This window comes from Schistocerca piceifrons, chromosome 1, assembly GCF_021461385.2.
Source record: "Schistocerca piceifrons isolate TAMUIC-IGC-003096 chromosome 1, iqSchPice1.1, whole genome shotgun sequence".
Taxonomy (NCBI): domain Eukaryota; kingdom Metazoa; phylum Arthropoda; class Insecta; order Orthoptera; family Acrididae; genus Schistocerca; species Schistocerca piceifrons.
Window position 1 is genome coordinate 1,219,179,406 of NC_060138.1, and position 20,050 is coordinate 1,219,199,455.

The following is a 20,050-nucleotide window of genomic DNA, read 5'->3' on the forward strand; positions in this document are numbered from 1 at the left end:
GCAGCCTCCTTATCTAGTTTACGGTACATGTAAATCTTGTTTTCGTTTCCCTTTGTATTGTGTTGATAATCATTGTTTCTGCAACTGTATCGTAGTCACAGGTACTTATTTCAATGTGGACATCCTCAAAGAGGTAAGTGTATTTGCCGCCAATACATCCAATATATTACCGTTATGAGTGGGCTTCCGAACTATATGTACAAAATAGTTTTCACAGAAAGTGTTTGCGTAAGTATAGTTTCGCGTGTTGTCTTGTCACACCTGCCACTTCCATCACTGTAATTATCCCAATCCTTTATTGGAAGACTGAAGTCTGTTTTACGTATCATTTCTGTATCTTTGTGCTTGGTTTACTGTTTTCTTCATATCTTTCTACCGATTTCATCGCTACGCTAATGTTTTTTTACAAGCGTCCCAATCCATAACGAACAAGCCAACTGTTCTCCGCAAACTATGCAGACGACAAATGTCACATGTCCTTGTTTTGCAGCGTAAGAGTGAAATGTCTGACGATCTATCCAGTGTAGCCAACAAGTGATCATGAGGATGGGCATTTTATTTTATTAGACAAGTTTTTAAAGAGTTATGTGCAGGAGAAACTACATTCCTGTTGCTTCCTTGCCGTAGTCTCGTTGTTTGCAGTGGCAATACGCGTATTAAAGGAGAGGCTTGCGACAGCGAACTAGACTCTTTTTTTAAGAGGGCGTTGTTTACAACGTCGTAAACTCAGTTACGAGTCCTTAAGGAAGCAGAAGTTCGAAGCAAACGTGGATATGAATTGTCATATCCTGTTGATAACTTCTAATGGGTTTCTCAGAGAAGATTGTACGTCAGGCCAGTTTAATGTAGACGCGCCCTGGAGCTGACAGAAGACATTTGTTAAGCAATGGGCAGTAAATGAAAATAAGGAGCGTTTATCGTTCCAGTAGTTAGTGATGATCCGGTTAAAATTCGCTGTGATTTTCTATCTTTGTTGTATACTACTAATATTTTTAACAGCTTTACAGTTATTCTTGGTGGTGCGTCACCCTACTTAATTCCATGTCGCATTCTGCGTGTAATTTCTTGCAGAGAGTGATCTTGTGGTTTTTGCCTAGGGTTTTCACGACGTGCGGAAGTCCACTGAGAAAGAATATGTTCAATTGGACAACAGCGTACCCAGCATCAGTCTGCATGGTAGGATGTGTTCATGAAATAATAGTATATTCTTTTCTAAACGTCATGCAACTTTCGAATTAAATCCGATTGCTCCCAAGTCAAAGTCAGCAGCAGAAATAGATCGCAGCCCTGTATGTATTTCCTTTCATTCGCCCTCCAGATGACAGATGTTGCCTCATGACAGTCTTTAGCTCACAACCTAAACACTGTTGTATAATTAGTCAAGTTTCCATTTACATAGAATATGTTTATCTCTTTAATTATATTCTTTCATTGGACAGACAACTGTACATAGATCTGATTACTGAAACATGTTTTCAAATATATCTCGTAAAAATGAATTTTGATTGCAGTTCAAGGAAAAAGAACTGTTAACATCATGATCTGCCTTATCAGATGAGTAACATGAATTATGGATGTATTGATAACAGTTGCTTTTGCAATATAGTGAGGAAAGGTGATGGCAGTTTCACTTAGAATTGATTATTTTTAAGTAAGCTGTTCTTCAAGTCTGTACTAGAGGATTTCCTGCATCACAACCAAAATGGCCAATTCACATTGACAAAGACTTTTAAACTTGTTAAAGCACTACATGCACCATAGTAAATATTCTGCAAACTAGTCTGAAGTGGGTAGCAGAGACTACTTAGCATGGTACCATGTGTTGTTTACATGTAACACACTAAGTGTACTAAACATACAACTAAGCTCCTCGATAGACTTGTTTAATGTTTAGATCAGTTGACTGTATTGGTAATTGTCAAAGAAAAATCATTACCAATTTTATTATTTTATCCATAATGAGCTAAGAACACCATGGTTGTTTTCATAAATATCATTGAGGAGAAAAAAACTGCAACCGGCCACACCTTTTGGTGGATATTGTAAAGCATAAATAATACCCATTTCTCAAGTAAGTAAAGTGTAAAGATCCTATATATAATGTAAAAGCTTTCCTAAACAAGAAAATTGTGGATATTCTGTTATAAGACCAACCAGAATAATGTGGAATTTGTAAAAATAAAGCATTCATCAAAAAGTGTGGCTGATTACTGATTTTTGCAGTTCAGTATTGCCAGTTTGCTGTAAGAATGGAGCATCTAATAAGATAGAGGTCTTTGTTCTTTTTTATTTCTTGAGAGTTCCAATTCCTAGGTTTGGTAGTAGCTTGTTAAAGATTTTTGCAACAGAATGCCTAACAGTATGCTGAAACCTTCAGGAGGGATGTCCAGTTTCCCCATATAATAAAAGAGCTCGTGTTACAGACCGTTGCCAGTTTACAGTAGCCCATATCTATCTGTAGTAGCCCTATACAGTCTCTGTTGCGCAATAGAATTTATTTCAATGACCAGATTCAGATGTTTGAAACTGGATGCTTGACAACTTTTATCAGTTGTTATATTAAAGAAATTCTACTCTGCAAGTGGGACTGTGTAGGCTCCTACTGCATACATTTCTTCTAACTTTCCTACCTCAAAAGAACATTTATTTTTCTTTATACGATTTACTTTAGTTGAAATGTTTGTATCTAGTTTTTTATTTTGTGAATACAAAATGTGTGGAATTTAAAAAATGCATTGAATGAATCAGAATCTTTATTTCCCTTTCAGTATTTTTTCACGCACTTCACTTTGTCGAAGTTAAGTATGAAGTTAAGTTTTATACAAGAATCAGTCATGTACAGGGTCACATAAGGAAATAGTTTATTTAGAAACAGAAAGTTTTTTCTTTATCATTTAAGAATAAAGTACACAGTAATGACAAGCTTATTGTGTGCTGCTTTGCTGTAAGGCCTGCTCAGATTTTTTTCTTTCTGTAATCAAATTTTTACATAATTCACTAATTGTAACATGTAAACTTTTCACGCTAATTAAGGCCATAGAAGCATGGACTTTTCTGAATGTACTTCCACTACTGCAAGTAGTTCCACCCATCACTTTTACTTCTTAAAAAGTCCACACTTGCATGATCATTGGCACCAGCGCAATGTAGGTTCTTGGGACAGGGTTTCATTCAGTGGTTGCCAACCTCGGTTACCTTCTCTCCATGTGGAGAGTGTGTTGTTTACCCTGGGTGGCAGTGTGATGACTTACGGTTGAATCCCTTGTGAAATCTTCTTTGGTCTTCTTGGATATTCCGGCTGCAGTGTCGTCAAAGGTGCGCCAGATTGACTAACTCCTTATCGCTGCTTTGGGATAGAATATCCTTAATATCTGACATCCATTACCTGCTGCATCTTCATAGTGTGCGGTCCCACAATGTGTGTTCTGGTGTGTCCATACTGTTACAACGTCAAGTTTAACACACATATTTCAGAACGACACAACACATATAAGTCACAGAGTAAGTTGACAAGCAAGACATGTGTACACGTTAGGATTCGAATGAGCACTGAGTCCCAGTCTAGCGGCCGCTGCTCGGCTGGCCGCTTAGGTGGCGCAGCTGCTGCACGGCTGGCAGACAGCGCCGCACATAGAGGACGCGCGTAATTGCGTGGCGGCGCTTTGAATGATCGGCGAGTCACAACACATACTACTGCAGGCACAGCTATAATTCATCTGTGTTCTGGTTTTGTACAGATATGTGGCATAAGAGCTGTGGTCAGTCAGGTAATGTATTAACCCACTCAAAGGGCTAAGAAATCTCATTTTGAATCTCTCCCTAATGTTGGGGAGAAAAATATGCATCTCTCATTGCCTTTTTCAAATTGACCTCAGTTCCAAGCATCCTTCATACCTCCATTTGATTACCTTTCTTTAACCAGTAGAAGGCTCCCTTTCTCCTAACTTCCAAGTCCAATGGTCATATTCCTAGAATTACTAACAAATCAACTGTTCTCACTACTGAGGCTGGCTTCACTAACTGCAGTCTGTGAGCCAAAATGCTTGCACCATATCCTAAGACTGTTGCTAATATAGACTGGTGGTATGGTTGTCTTCAAGGGAAGCTGAAATTACCTATTTACAATGGTTGTAATTTTATTCATCAGATTTGTACCTTTCCTATCTGCTTCCTGTACATGATGTGCAAAGTTACAATTTTTGTCCAGAAATACCCCAGTATATCTCATTACTGCATTCCTCCTAATTGTTAAATCATTTAGTTTTATGTTAGGGTTTCTTATTAGGTTCCCATTCAGCAGGAGGTATCTGGTTTTGTGAGGTGCTAGTGAAAAGTTAACACTTAGACATCAGCCCTCAAGGTTGTGGAGGGCTGCATTACATTTGTCTTCTGTAATTCTTCTGGGGTTACCACTTCCAATGAACAGCACGTCATCTGCAAATGCCACCAGTCCCCATATGTTTCCACTTCATATAACTTGTGTAATAAGGGCCCCAGTGCTACATCCCAAAACTTCAGACCACACCCTGACCCCTGCAGACAACATTTCGTTATTGTCTTCATTATTTTCTTTCCTGGGCATGTTAAAGCAGCATGTGGTGTGTGGCAATAATCTTTCAGGCAGTTATACAGTGCTTCTGGTCACTCCAAATCCGTAAGGTGACCAAAGAAATACAGCCACCATAGGTTATCGAAAGTGCCAGCAATATCAGTCATCATTGCTGGAGCGTACGTAGAATGAATATCTGTCGCTAGCGAGATCACCTTATTAATTGTGCCTTCAGTTGGCTTGCCTTCTCTAAACCCATACTGGCGAGGGCTCACACTGTGTAGCAGTCTTTGATCTTGTTGTTATTTGCACAATAGTTTTTCATATCTTGCTGAGAATGTTCAAAAGACAACTGGTCTGTAGGATTTGAGTATAATTTGATCCTTTTCTTGCCTTTTACTAATTATTACCACTTCAGTGTTTTTCCACAAAGCAGGGACCCTTCCTTGCAAGAGAGTAACTATCTAATTGATAATATAAGGTTTGTCTACTTGGGCAGGAATCCTGTCCGGTCCTGGAGATTTTTCTTTTTCAATCCTAAAATTATTTATGTAATTTTTTTCTTGTGCAAAGGGGTACACAAGTTTATTGTTTATACATTCTTCCCGTAACATTTCCCATAACCTACTCTGATCATCTGTCTTGCCTTCTTTTCCATCATCGGCAAGTAGCATAGGAATAATAGAGGAAATAGAGAAAATGCAGAGAAAAACAGCACTATTTGTCACGGGTTACTTTAGCAAATGCAACAGCACCACAAAATGCTCGGCCAGTGAAAGTGGGAGGTGCTGCAAGAGAGTTGTGCTGCATCACATTTTGCTTTACGCCAAAGTTCCAATAGCATAAATTTGCAGAAAGGTCGAAAAGTGTATTGCTTCTTATTGTGTGTATCTCGTGGGAATATCATAAAGGTAAAATTAGAGAGATCAGAGCTCACTTAGAGACTTACGAGCAATCGTTCTTCCTGAAAATCGCTCATGACTGGAACAAGAAAAGAAGGAAGTGTTAAGTGAGGAAACTGCAAATCCCAAAATCTTTGGACTTACAAATAAGAATGCCTTATTAACCAGTTCGTCCATAATTTGCCAGAATATTTGGCCTCAGGAGTTTAATGGTCATAAAAGCAACATAACAATCCCAGGTACGGACAGCTGATAACGTTATGATAAATTAGGACAGTTAGGTATATGCTTAATATTAAGTGTTAGATAAAAAACAGCAGCTGATCAGTGTAAAATAAAGAGCAATGGGTTTTTTTCAAAAGAAGCTACTTTTTGTAAAAAAGTCACGTAATTGTCTGTCTGAGCAGATTAGCACTTGTTGTAATAGATCGTTTGTATCTTTACAGAAGTAGCCTACAGTGACTGTGTCTGGCTCTTAATGTATAACTTGACTTGTTCCACATTCTTGAAGGCTCTTTTTCGTGATGGGCTTACAGAACATGATATGTAAATGAATAAACGAGCTATAAAATTACACTGAAGAGGTGGAATGGCTGGCTGCTATTTACCTCAAGGAAGCAAATTCTTAGTACTGATTAGACATATTGAAAAGTGAAAAATCTGTTCCTAGTATTTGGAAGTGTTAAGTTTGTTTCTCAGGGTGGAAAGCGGGAGACATTGTGGAAGCTTGAAAGGGAGGAGGTGAGGTGAGGTGGGGAGGGGTGAGGGTAGGTCACTCAGACCTCCCAGGGTGATAGCGACAACATTTTGAAAATTGAATCACGTAACATTCTTAAGCTACTGCATTCACAGACATTACATGAAAGGGAAAAGAAGGCTTTTGTATGCTATTACCTTTTTTTTCCCAGATTCATCGCTGTAATACATTAACGAATGAACATGAAGTCAGATTTATTTCTGTTCAGTGTCCTTTTTAATGCTTTTGTTTTTCTTACCTGATTCTAAGTTGACCCCACAGTATAGTGTATTCATACTGTCAATAACTGAGAAGTGCAAATATTAATTTCAGATGTTAAAGATCCGATTGTACTCTGGTGGACACCATTCACCGGAGACTTAGGATCTGTTAAACAGTGTGGAAACAAACGATGCTTCTTCACACAAGACAGGAGGTTTCAGAACCATCCATTAACAAAGGTATATGTTGTTTTGTTTTGACTCATTTATTGGGTTTGTCATCCTTGAAGTTTCTTCATGCCCCGTGTAGTAGTTTCATGTATGTACTGTCTTTGCATTTGTTCATAGCATATTCATACTGAGTATATAAGAATTTTTGTCAAAATTTATGAGTGTATTCATAAGTACTGTCGAACTTGTGTATACAAAGTTAGTTTCTTTCTGTCTCACATAATTTTCAGCATAATAAAAGCTGCATCGTTTCTTTCCATGTCAGGTTTGTGTCTCACAATAAACATGCTATCCTATGTTGTAGTACACTATATTGTAGTTGTGCTCACACTTGTCTGCATAATAGAATATGCTGTAAGTTGTCCCTGCCGTATAAAAACACACAGGTTTACTCATTATCAGTAATAAATAATAAACTGAGACATCAGTAGATGAGATTCTTTTATTTTTTGTTCTGTTTCTACAATAAATGTTAGCTGTTCACTGTATTCGTAATTTATGTGTATTATTGAGTTATCTCTCTTATTTAAAAAAAATTAACGGATGCAGATTAGAATATTAGTGGAGCTCCACCTCTCTCTCAGAATGGAATATGGCATTAAGAACTTCAGAAGGGATTTTGAAAGTTGGATCACATAACATCCCCATGTCATGCCATTCAAGGATACATACACACATACACACAAAAAGAAGAATTAGGTATTTTGCTTCTATTTATTTCATAACAGTAGTTTTTATAACACAGACAGTAGGGATGCTTTTTTAGAATACAGCGTAGCAAATTGACTCGTGCAGGTGATTGTGAAACTCTAGGAAATGAAGTTAAAATAAATTACCAGAAAGTTCAGTATATAGCAAATAAAACAAGGCTCTTGGGCATATACCTAAATGAAACTAAACCACATTTCCTCATAGTGAGTAAATTGGGTTGCAAGGAAGATGAAGCATATGGCTCCAAGCTAAGTAACTACAAACTCATAAATTTGTTCTGTAGAAAAATGCTGAAATTTGGTGCAGTAGGCATTTATAGCACAAATGATACAGCATGTGATAGAGTGAAATGGTTCAACAATCTTGAGTACTGAAATGGTAATTGCGGTTGCAGCTAAGGAAAAACAGCCCGACTATATCATCCCTCTAGATGTCACCTTGAAGCACCATTGAAGAATTTATTGAGAGGACTTACTGGGAGGAAAAAATCAGTGTCTAAAGGAAGTTTTGTTTGTTGGATACATCAATGGAGTCTCATTAAAAACTAGCATTAGTTATTCACATCATGACAACTCACTAATGTTATAACAATAACCACATAAACTCCAGACCTACAAGAATTAACAATAGATATGCAGACATGAACTGAGCACATTCTCACAAACCATAACAGAGGAGGACATACAGGTAACCACCTGAGAAAACTGCATATCTCATGTAGACCCATCCCCAATGTGCCAAAATATGTTTTTCCATTGTTTTTATGACAATTATTATTCTGGTGCTTGCCTATAAAATACAAAATTGGCAAATGAACATGATAGTGTAAAAAATTTATGTAATTGAAACTACACCCAGAATTTTGTGACAGTGGTAATTAATTTACCTCCATTAAAAATTGTTATTGTTGTGATCTTCAGTCCTGAGACTGGTTTGATGCAGCTCTCCATGCTACTCTATCCTGTGCAAGCTTCTTCATCTCCCAGTACCTACTGCAACCTACATCCTTCTGAATCTGCTTAGTGTATTCATCTCTTGGTCTCCCTCTACGATTTTTACCCTCCACGCTGCCCTCCAATACTAAATTGGTGATCCCTTGATGCCTCAGAACATGTCCTACCAACTGATCCCTTCTTCTGGTCAAGTTGTGCTACAAACTTCTCTTCTCCCCAATCCTATTCAATATTTCCTCATTAGTTATGTGATCTACCCATCTAATCTTCAGCATTCTTCTGTAGCACCACATTTCGAAAGCTTCTATTCTCTTCCTGTCCAAACTATTTATCGTCCATGTTTCACTTCCATACATGGCTACACTCCATACAAATACTTTTAGAAATGACTTCCTGACACTTAAATCTATACTCAATGTTAAAAAATTTCTCTTCTTCAGAAACGCTTTCCTTGCCATTGCCAGTCTACATTGTATATCTTCTCTACTTCAACCATCATCAGTTATTTTGCTCCCCAAATAGCAAAACTCCTTTACTACTTTAAGTGTCTCATTTCCTAATCTAATTCCCTCAGCATCACTCGACTTAATTCGACTACATTCCATTATCCTCGTTTTGCTTTTGTTGATGTTCGTCTTATATCCTCCTTTCAAGACACTATCCATTCCGTTCAACTGCTCTTCCACTTCCTTTGCTGTCTGTGACAGAATTACAATGTCATCGGTGAACCTCAACGTTTTTATTTCTTCTCCATGGATTTTAATACCTACTCCGAATTTTTCTTTTGTTTCCTTCACTGCTTGCTCAATATACAGATTGAATAACATTGGGGAGAGACTACAAACCTGTCTCACTTCCTTCAACCACTGCTTCCCTTTCAAGTCCCTCGGCTCTTATAATTGCCATCTGGTTTCTGTACAAATTGTAAATAGCCTTTCGCTCCCTGTATTTTACCCCTGCCACCTTCAGAATTTGAAAGAGAGTATTCCAGTCAACATTGTCAAAAGCTGTCTCTAAGTCTACAAATGCTAGAAACATAGGTTTGCCCTTCGTTAATCTAGCTTCTAAGATATGTCGTAGGGTCAGGATCGCTTCATGTGTTCCAACATTTCTACAGAATCCAAACTGCTCTTCCCCAAGGCTGGCTTCAACCAGTTTTTCCATTCGTCTGTGAAGAATTCATGTTAGTATATTGCAGCCGTGACTTATTAAACTGATAGTTCAGCAATTTTCACACCTGTCAATACTTGCTTTCTATGGGAATGGAATTATTGCATTCTTCTTGAAGGCTGCAGGTATTTTGCCTGTCTCATACATCTTACTCACCAGATGGTACAATTTTATCAGGACTGGCTCTCCCAAGGCTGTCAATAGTTCTAATGGAATGTTATCTACTCCCGGGGCCCTGTTTCGACTTAGATCTTTCAGTGCTCTGTCAAACTCTTCACGCAGTATCATATCTCCCATTTCATCTTCATCTACATCCTCTTCCCTTTCCATAATATTGTCCTCAAGTACATCACCTTTGTATAGTCCCTCTATATACTCCTTCCACCTTTCTGCTTTCCCTTCTTTGCTTATAACTCGGTTTCCATCTGAGTTCTTAATATTCATACAGGTGGTTCTCTTTTCTCCAAAGGTCACTTTAATTTTCCTGTAGACAATATCTATCTTCCGCTAGTGATATATACTTCTACATCCTTACATTTATCCTCTAGCCATCCCTGCTTAGCCATTTTTCACTTCCTGTCAATCTCATTTTTGAGACATTTGTATTACTTTTTGCCTGCTTCATTTACTGCATCTTTATATTTTCTCCTTTCATCAATTAAATTCAATATCTATTCTGTTACCCAAGGATTTCTACTAGCCCTTGTCTTTTTACCTACTTGATCCTCTGCTGCCTTCACTATCTCATCCCTCGAAGCTACCCATTCTTCTTCTACTGTATTTCTTTCCCCCATTCCTGTCAATTGTTCCCTTATGCTCTCCCTGAAACTCTGTACAACCTGTGGTTTAGTCAGTTTATCCAGGTCCCATCTTCTTAAATTCCTGCCTTTTTGCAGTTTCTTCAGTTTTAAACTACAGTTCATAACCAATCGATTGTGGTCGGAGTCCACATCTACCCCTGGAAATGTCTTACAATTTAAAACCTGGTTCCTATACCTCTGTCTTACCATTATATAATCTATCTGAAACCTGTCAGTATCTCCAGGCTTCTTCCGTGTATACAGCCTTCTTTTATGATTCTTGAACCAAGTGTTAGCTATGATTAAGTTATGCTCTGTGCAAAATTCTGCCATATGGCTTCCTCTTTAATTTCTTAGCCTCAATCCATATTCTCCTACTAAGTTTCCTTCTCTCCCTTTTCCTACTACCTAATTCCAGTCACTCATGACTATTAAATTTTCGTCACCTTTCACTATCTGAATAATTTCTTTTATTTCATCATACATTTTTTCAATTTCTTCGTCATCTGCAGAGCCAGTTGGCATATAAACTTGTACTACTGTAGTAGGTGTGGGCTTCGTATCTATCTTGGCCACAATAATGCATTCACTATGCTGTTTATAGTAGCTTACCCGCATTCCTATTTTCCGATTCATTATTAAACCTACTCTTGCATTAAAAATACATTTAAAATTATTCAACTTTTTAAAAAGGAAATATTGATGAGTGTAAATCACTTTTTAAGTAGTTGTGACAGCCATTCATAAACAAAATAAAATTATTTATGATTTAATTGATAATACTTTAGGTCACTAACAACCGTTGTTATAATTTTAAAACGGTTAAAACAAAATGAAACCGTATCTGCAGGTAGGTAGGACTCCACAGACAACAGCTGCATGGCTATCCAGCACACTACTGGCTGGGCTACTTCACTTATCTGCTGCCTAACTATTTATGTCCATATATGAGGTGTATATGAGTTATGTTTAAAACTTAAGAGACTTCCCCCCTCCCTCCCTGGATAGTACACTTTAAGACTTACATGAGTGGACATCCTTGAGGCATACTAGTAAACTGCAAAGCCTCATCGCGAACTGAATTTCTGAGATCAGAAGGTTCCCTAGTCAGTCCTTCTAATAATGTCAACACTTCTTTTGCTCTCCCAAATTGTAACAAACTATTGACATTGATGCATGTTTCTTCCCATGTCTCATTCTTTGCTATCCTTATTTCTTCCATTTAATTCTTGTTTTCCTTATAGACTACCCTGGTTTCTTATGATTTATCATTCAGCTACTGCATTCTGCTTTTCTGTCATTGCTGTCTTTATCTCTTTTTGATCACCATTCTGCTTTCCGATTGTGGTTATTTTCCTGTATGTCCAGCTGGCACTAAAACTCCTCTGTGTTTTAATATTGATCTTATATATTCGTAAATTTCTTCAGAACTTCCTTCAAATGATTCATCCAATATCCTCCCTATTCTGGTAGCAAATAAAGTTCCTATACATTCATCTTGGAAGTTATTGTTATAATGTTTATTTTCATCCTTCCAGTATGCTTCATTTTTATAGCAGCATTATTATTTTTCCTTAGTGTTTTCAACAGCCAGAAAGTTTCATTTTTTATTAAGTATTGGTCAGATTAACATTGGGCTCCTGTATAAGCCCTTCATCAGCCACACTGAAGGTACTTTTTTGTCTAATTACGATGTAGTCTTATTGTAGATCTGTTATTTGGTTACCTGCCATTCTATTGCCAAGAATGTTTATGAATATTTTTGTGTTAATGTGTTGTTGGGTTTTAGATCAAATACCTGATAAATTTCAATCAGTTGTTCTCCATCATGATTAGTACTGCTTCTCTGCATTTTCCTGCTATCGTACGAGTCCCTGATTTCTACTCTTGCATTCATGTCTCTCATAATTATTTTCTTCCTTCCTGGAATTTTTCCATGATCTTTCAGAGAGTTGTCCACAAAGCATATTTCTCCTGGTCATTTGTACTCTTCATGGATGCATATACTCCAATAATCACATTTTCCCTGGCAAATGGTTTCACTTCAGCAAGAATAGTATTTTTGCTGATAAATTCCCAGTTTGTGATTATTTTCTTCCGTATTTTCTTGTATCATAATGGGTACTCCTGCTCTGGCCTGTACAGCTTTGGATATTGGACTCAAAATGTGTTTGTAACTACCAAAGCATCCATTTTGAATTTGTCAAATTCTATGGGTAACACATTCAGTTTAGCAGAAATATCTTGCACATTTCAACATTCAGATGTCAGTTTCCTTTCTCCGTTGTCAGTCTGTCACCCAAAAGTTTTCTTTTTCCAATCATATTGTTAAGCTTTTTAGAATTTCATTATTTATGTCCTCCAATCTGGAGGACTGATTTAATTTATTCTCAAGGTTTTTTTCCTATCACATTTGATGAACCAATCTAAAACTTCAAGGTAACACTGCTAGGTTTGGTCCAGCTAGGGTATTTGTTATCCCTCATACCTACCACATTTGGCAGACATTCTCTGTCTGCCACCTCCAGAGGCATCTGCTGGGAGGCTAGCAACTCTACACAGGATAATGTGTAATCAGTTTTTAATAAAAAAAGAAACTGATAATTTATGATCTTTATTTTTATGTAATGTATGCATTTGTTTTTTACTAATAAGTTAATTAGTACAGCCTTGTATCTCAATATATATCTGTGAACGAAAGCCATGACAATGTCTGAAATAAATGAATAAATAAATAAACAAACAAATAAATGCAACATGAATGCAGGTGAGAATCTTGGCTAATAGTTCAAAAATAGATGGAAAGGTTTGACTCCTATTTTTTCTTTTATTAATGTTAATATTTGCATTTGTTCCTCCTTAGTTTTTAGTTCAGTGAAGTTTATATTGCATTTAAAAAAGTACCCTATTGCTACCTCCAATCCTTAAACTGGATAATATTAGAATATTACTCATTCTTGAAACTGCCCTCTTCAAGCAAACAGCAACCACAGCCACTGGCTGAGGTTTCTGGTTTTCATGACAGAGAAAGTATGTACCATCTTCAAAAGCTCATAATATATATTTAAAAAAGTTAGTTCATTGGTATGCATGGACACCTTATCTGTAAACATTACCTGCATAAATTAGCTATGTATCATGCACATTTTTACAGTCCAATGACTCAGTGGTCAAGCGATGGGTCTCTCATTTAGGAGGAGTGAGGTTCAAATCTTTGTCCTGTCATCCAGATTAATGATTTTTTATTTTAATAAATTGTTAATGATCAGTTCATAGTTGTATATAATGCAAAACAGTAATGTCAGACTTTCGAATGCTCACTTGCATGAAGTGTGTCTTAATACAAAGATTGGAGGGCGTTTCCTTTCCCTTCAGGACCTGTACTTCCTGCCTTAGCTTACTGTGTTTCCTATCTTTCCATTTCTCTTAATGAAGCTATTTTCGAAAATTTTTAAAAATTTTTAAACTGGGTGTCTGTCAGTCCTCACTTAGTGATCTCTCTTTCAGCAGCTTGCATCTAGAACATTCTTTTTCTATTCCTGCCATTCCTAGTATTCATTCTTTATTTACTTTAATTTTAATTACTATTTTTGTTGTTTTTTTCTCCAGGCATTTGTTTTCTACGGTTCCCGTTTTGATATGTTTGATCTTCCGTTACCACGTAATTGGGAGAAATACAGTTGGGCTTTATTTCACGAAGAATCTCCAAAAAATATTCCTGCTTTTTCACATTCAAAGGCACTTTCACTATTTAATATTACTGCCACATTTAGCAGGCACAGTCACTTTCCTTTGACTTTTCAGTACTTAAAAGATTTGGATGTCTTGACTGGTAAGTTATAAAGTCATAATTTTCTTGTATGAATTTGTTATATCTGTAACTGATGTCAGTATTAGATTTTTTAACTTTGATTGTAAAGAGAAGATAGTTATTGAATGACATGAATGACTATAAGGAAAATAAATAATGGAAGGACTAAAGGCAACAACTTACCAAGTAACTGACTGCTGAGCTTCATATATGCACATAAATGAGGCTTCCGTGACCAATTTCAGTTTGAATAAAAACCTTCCATTTTTTATATTATACCAAGGACTTTCCATTACCAAATTTATAAAGAAAATACATTATTGAAATGACATGTTTCTTTCATTAATTTATTGTGTTTCATAGATCCCATCATGAAGAAGAAACTTTAGGTACACTGAAAGAGTCAAGTTTCACATTAACTTAGTGAAGCAGTTTTGAGAAAATGTGTTAATATACATCTACATCAATACTCTGCAAACCACTGTGAGGTGCATGGCCGAGGGTACGTCCCATTGTACCAGTTACTAAGATTTCTTCCCGTCTGTGGGAAAAATGATTGTTTGAATACCTCTATGCATGCAGTAATCCTCATTATCTCAATGTGAACAATACATAGGGGACTGTAGTATATTCCTACAGTCGTCATTTAAAGCTGGTTTCTGAAACTTCAGTAATAGACTTTCTCGTGATAGTTTACATCTGCCATGAAGAACCCTGCAGTTCAGCTCCTTTAGTATCTCTGTGACACTCTCCCATGGATTGAACAAACCAGTGACCATTCATGCCGCCCTTCTCTGCATGTGTTCAATATCCCCTGTTAGTCCTATTTGGTATGGGTTCCACACACTTGAGCAATATTCTAGAACCAGTTGAACAAGTGATATGTAAGCTGCTCCTTTGTTGACTGATTGCACTTCTCCAGTATTCTACCAATAAACTGGAGTGTACCACCTGCTTTATCCATGACTGAGCCTATGTGATCATTCCATTTTGTATCCCTGCAAAGTGCCACATACAGGCATTTGTATGAGTTGGCTGATACCAGCAGTGTCTCATTGATATTATAGTCATAGGATATTATGTTTTTTCATTTTGCTAAGTGCACAGTTTTACATTTCTGAACATTTAAAGAAAGTTCCCAATCCTTCATCTACATCTACATCTACATCCATACTCCGCAAGCCACCTGACGGTGTGTGGCGGAGGGTACCTTGAGTACCTCTATCGGTTCTCCCTTCTATTCCAGTCTCGTATTGTTCATGGAAAGAAGGATTGTCGGTATGCCTCTGTGTGGGCTCTAATCTCTCTGATTTTATCCTCATGGTCTCTTCGCGAGATATACGTAGGAGGGAGCAATATACTGCTTGACTCTTCGGTGAAGGTATGTTCTCGAAACTTTGACAAAAGCCCGTACCGAGCTACTGAGCGTCTCTCCTGCAGAGTCTTCCACTGGAGTTTATCTATCATCTCCGTAACGCTTTCGCGATTACTAAATGATCCTGTAACGAAGCGCGCTGCTCTCCGTTGGATCTTCTCTATATCTTCTATCAACCCTATCTGGTACGGATCCCACACTGCTGAGCAGTATTCAAGCAGTAGGCGAACAAGCGTACTGTAACCTACTTCCTTTGTTTTCGGATTGCATTTCCTTAGGATTCTTTAAATGAATCTGTCTGGCATCTGCTTTACCGACGATCAACATTATATGATCATTCCATTTTAAATCATTCCTAATGCGTACTCCCAGATAATTTATGGTATTAACTGCTTCCAGTTGCTGACCTGCTATTTTGTAGCTAAATGATAAAGGATCTATCTTTCTGTGTATTCGCAGCACAGTACACTTGTCTACATTGAGATTCAATTGCCATTCCCTGCACCATGCGTCAATTCGCTGCAGATCCTCCTGCATTTCAGTACAATTTTCCATTGTTATAACCTCTCGATACACCACAGCATCATCCGCAAAAAGCCTCAGTGAACTTACGATGTCATCCACAAGGTCATTTATTTATATTGTGAATAGCAACGGTCCTATGACACTCCCCTGCGGCACACCTGAAATCACTCTTACTTCGGAAGACTTCTCTCCATTGAGAATGACATGCTGCGTCCTGGTATCTAGGAACTCTTCAATCCAATCACACAATTGGTCTGATAGTCCATATGCTCTTACTTTGTTCATTAAACGACTGTGCGGAAGTCAAGAAACACGGCATCTACCTGTGAACCCGTGTCTATGGCCCTCTGAGTCTCATGGACGAATAGCATGAGCTGGGTTTCACATGACCGTCTTTTTCGAAACCCAAGCTGATTCCTACAGAGTAGATTTCTTGTCTCCAGAAAAGTCATTATACTCGAACACAACACGTGTTCCAAAATTCTACAACTGATCGACGTTGGAGATATAGGTCTATAGTTCTGCACATCTGCTCGGCATCCCTTCTTGAAAACGGGGATGACCTGTGCGCTTTTCCAATCCTTTGGAACGCTATGCTCTTCTAGAGACCTACGGTACACCGCTGCAAGAAGGGGGGCAAGTTCCTTCGCGTACTCTGTGTAAAATTGAACTGGTATCCCATCAGGTCCAGAGGCCTTTCCTCTTTTGAGCGATTTTAATTGTTTCTCTATCCCTCTGTCATCTATTTCGATATCTACCATTTTGTCATCTGTGCGACAATCTAGAGAAGGAACTACAGTGCAATCTTCCTCTGTGAAACAACTTTGGAAAAAGACATTTAGTATTTCAGCCTTTAGTCTGTCATCCTCTGTTTCAGTACCATTTTGGTCACAGAGTGTCTGGACATTTTGTTTTGACCCACCTACCGCTTTGACATAAGACCAAAATTTCTTAGGATTTTCTGCCAAGTCAGTACACAGAACATTACTTTCGAATTCATTGAACGCCTCTCGCATAGCCCTCCTCACACTACATTTCGCTTCGCGTAATTTTTGTTTGTCTGCAAGGCTTTGGCTATGTTTATGTTTGCTGTGAAGTTCCCTTTGCTTCCGCAGCAGTTTTCTAACTCGGTTGTTGTACCACGGTGGCTCTTTTCCATCTCTTACGATCTTGCTTGGCACATACTCATCTAACGCATTATGTACGACGGTTTTGAACTTTGTCCACTGATCCTCAACACTATCTGTACTTGAGACAAAACTTTTGTGTTGAGCCAACAGGTACTCTGAAATCTGCTTTTTGTCACTTTTTCTAAACAGAAAAATCTTCCTACCCTTTTTAATATTCCTATTTATGGCTGAAATCATCGATGCCGTAACCGCTTTATGATCGCTGATTCCCTGTTCTGCGTTAACTTTTTCAAATAGTTCGGGTCTGTTTGTCACCAGAAGGTCTAATATGTTATCGCCATGAGTCGGTTCTCTGTTTAACTGCTCAAGGTAGTTTTCAGATAAAGCACTTAAAAAAATTTCACTGGTTTCTTTGTCCCTGCCACCCGTTATGAACGTCTGAGTCTCCCAGTCTATATCCGGCAAATTAAAATCTCCACCCAGGACTATAACATGGTGGGGAAATCTACTCGAAATATTTTCCAAATTATCCTTCAGGTGCTCAGCCACAACAGCTGCTGAGCCAGGAGGCCTATAGACATCCAATTACCATGTCTGAGCCTGCTTTAACCGTGACCTTCACCCAAATCATTTCACATTTAGGATCTCCGTCAATTTCCTTCGATACTATTGCACTTCTTATCGCTATAAACACGCCTCCCCCTTCACTGTCCAGCCTGTCTCTGCGGTATACATTCCAATCTGAGTTTAGGATTTCATTACTGTTTACGTCTGGTTTCAGCCAACTTTCTGTCTCTAGTACTATATGGGCGTTGTGACCGTTTATTAATGAGAGCATTTCTGGGACCTTTCTGTAGACGCTCCTGCAGTTTACTATTAGCACATTAATATTGTTATTCCCTGTTGCATTTTGCCTACTCCTACCTTGCCGCGTCTCAGGAGGTGTCTTGTCGGGCCTAGGGAGGGAAGTATCTAACCTAAAAAACCCCCATGTGCATTCCACACGTACTCCGCTACCCTTGTAGCCGCTTCCGGTGTGTAGTGCATGCCTGACCTATTCAGGGGGACCCTACATTTCTCCACCCGATAGCGGAGGTCGAGAAATTTGCACTCCAGATCTCCGCAGTATCGTCTGAGCCTCTAGTTTAAGCCTTCCACTCGGCTCCAAACCAGAGGACCGCGATCGGTTCTGGGAACGATACTACAAATAGTTAGCTCTGATTTCACCCCGCGAGCGAGGCTTTCCGCCTTCACCAATTCCGCCAACCGCCTGTACGAACTGAGGATGACCTCTGAACCCAGACGGCAGGAGTCATTGGTGCCGACATGAGCAACAATTTGCAGTCGGGTGCACCCAGTGCTCTCTATCGCCGCCGGTAGGGCCTCCTCCACATCTCGGATGAGACCCCCCGGCAAGCAGACAGAGTGAACACTGGCCTTCTTCCCCGACCTTCCCGCTATTTCCCTAAGGGGCTCCATCACCCGACAATTAAAGCTTCCTAAAAGCAAATACACACGGAAGAAGAAGTGACAAGTAAGAAAAATACAGTTAATACTTAAATTAAGGTAGCTCGCTGCACAGCAGACGTGAAGCAGACGGCAGTTACGAAGATGCCCCACTTTGAAATGTTATTAGGATCGGGCTGAATATTTATGCAGCCACTTTCATTAATGAGTGAATAATCATTAAATGTTTCTAAAATACCAGTGCTTACTCAAGCTAAATCCATAACAGTAAAGTGAACAGGGGTGTTGGTACTTCGAAAAAGGCTGCTGCTTCCTCGATTCTGTTAAGTAGCTGCTTTTTGTCCCCTATTGCTAGCTTAATATCTGCACGGCCACATTGGTTTTCATCATAGAACAACACTTTCCTCTGTTCTATAAGCAGAAGACGCCCGTGTACACAAACAGTGTCACTCCCAGCAAAGCTAACAAAGATCACCAATCTTTGAATCTAGATAACAGTAATTTATAGAGGACATATGTTTTAATTTGTTCTGAATCTATAAAGATTCTCAGTTTTTTGCTTTGTGTCAGATGGGAGTTTGTTGAAGACTTTCAAGCAGATTACGGAACAATCATCTCCACCCAGAACAAAGAGATGAAGCGTCCATGGAAATTATTTATGTGCTTTGTACTGTGGTTGTGTAAATTACAGTGTAACTGAAACTGATTCTTATTATCAGCAAGAAATTTTGACAGTGTTACTAAAACAATTGCACATGACTGAAACTGTCCCATAGGTAACTAAAAAGTTAGTAACAATATTATGAGAAGGAAAGTTGCTACTCACCACATAGCGGAGATGCTGAGTCGCGGATAGGCAGTTGTGCCTATCTGCGAGTCAGAATCTGCGCTATATGGTGAGTAGCAACTTTCCTTCTCATAACATTGTTACCTTCCATCCTGGATTTTCCATTGTTTGAAAAAAGTTGGTAGGCTTGGGACTTACCAAAATTGTGAGTTTTTTGTAATGTATTTTCTCACTTATATGATTTTAGAACACTCAAAAGCTATTTACTATTTTTGATGTCTTTGCTAATGCATTCTTTGATTTGTTCCCCATCACTAATGATTATCAGTTCAAGGATTGGAAACTCCTGTGAGCTGCATGACAAGTAGCACTGTTCATGATAAAGCTGCGTGATGAGCAGTGTATTATAAACAGGCCTCTGTTGTTCAAGGTGTAAGTGACTATTTTCTTTGAAAAATATCAGTGTAAAAATAAATGTTAAGATGCCAATATGAGACAAGTAGAAGTTATTTAATATAACAGAGGAAACAGCAGCCTATTTCAAATTAGTGGCACTACCCCTAATTTAGTAAGATACATTTAGCTGACTTATGCACAGATAGTATACCAGTCTGTACAGGAAATCTTATTGTTAACAGTGAGTATAGATTTAGTTTCTATGAGTTGTTTGCTTTTGTTTATG

General features: G+C 38.3%; 1 protein-coding gene across 2 annotated transcripts in view; it reads left to right on the forward strand.

Annotated features, from left to right (window-relative positions):
• The first annotated feature begins 510 nt into the window (after positions 1–510).
• The window catches only part of LOC124781866 (alpha-(1,3)-fucosyltransferase 10-like), a 63,171-nt gene continuing 43,631 nt past the window's right edge, over positions 511–20,050 (forward strand). The window contains exons 1-4 of one of the 2 annotated variants that reach the window (XM_047253895.1): positions 514–1,019; positions 1,098–1,176; positions 6,521–6,648; positions 13,883–14,105. In XM_047253895.1, coding sequence (XP_047109851.1) covers positions 936–1,019; positions 1,098–1,176; positions 6,521–6,648; positions 13,883–14,105 — 514 coding nt within the window. In that variant the 5' untranslated portion in view covers positions 514–935. Of the gene's footprint in view, positions 1,020–1,097; positions 1,177–6,520; positions 6,649–13,882; positions 14,106–20,050 lie in introns of both variants that reach the window. The other variant, XM_047253896.1, reaches the window with a different exon arrangement.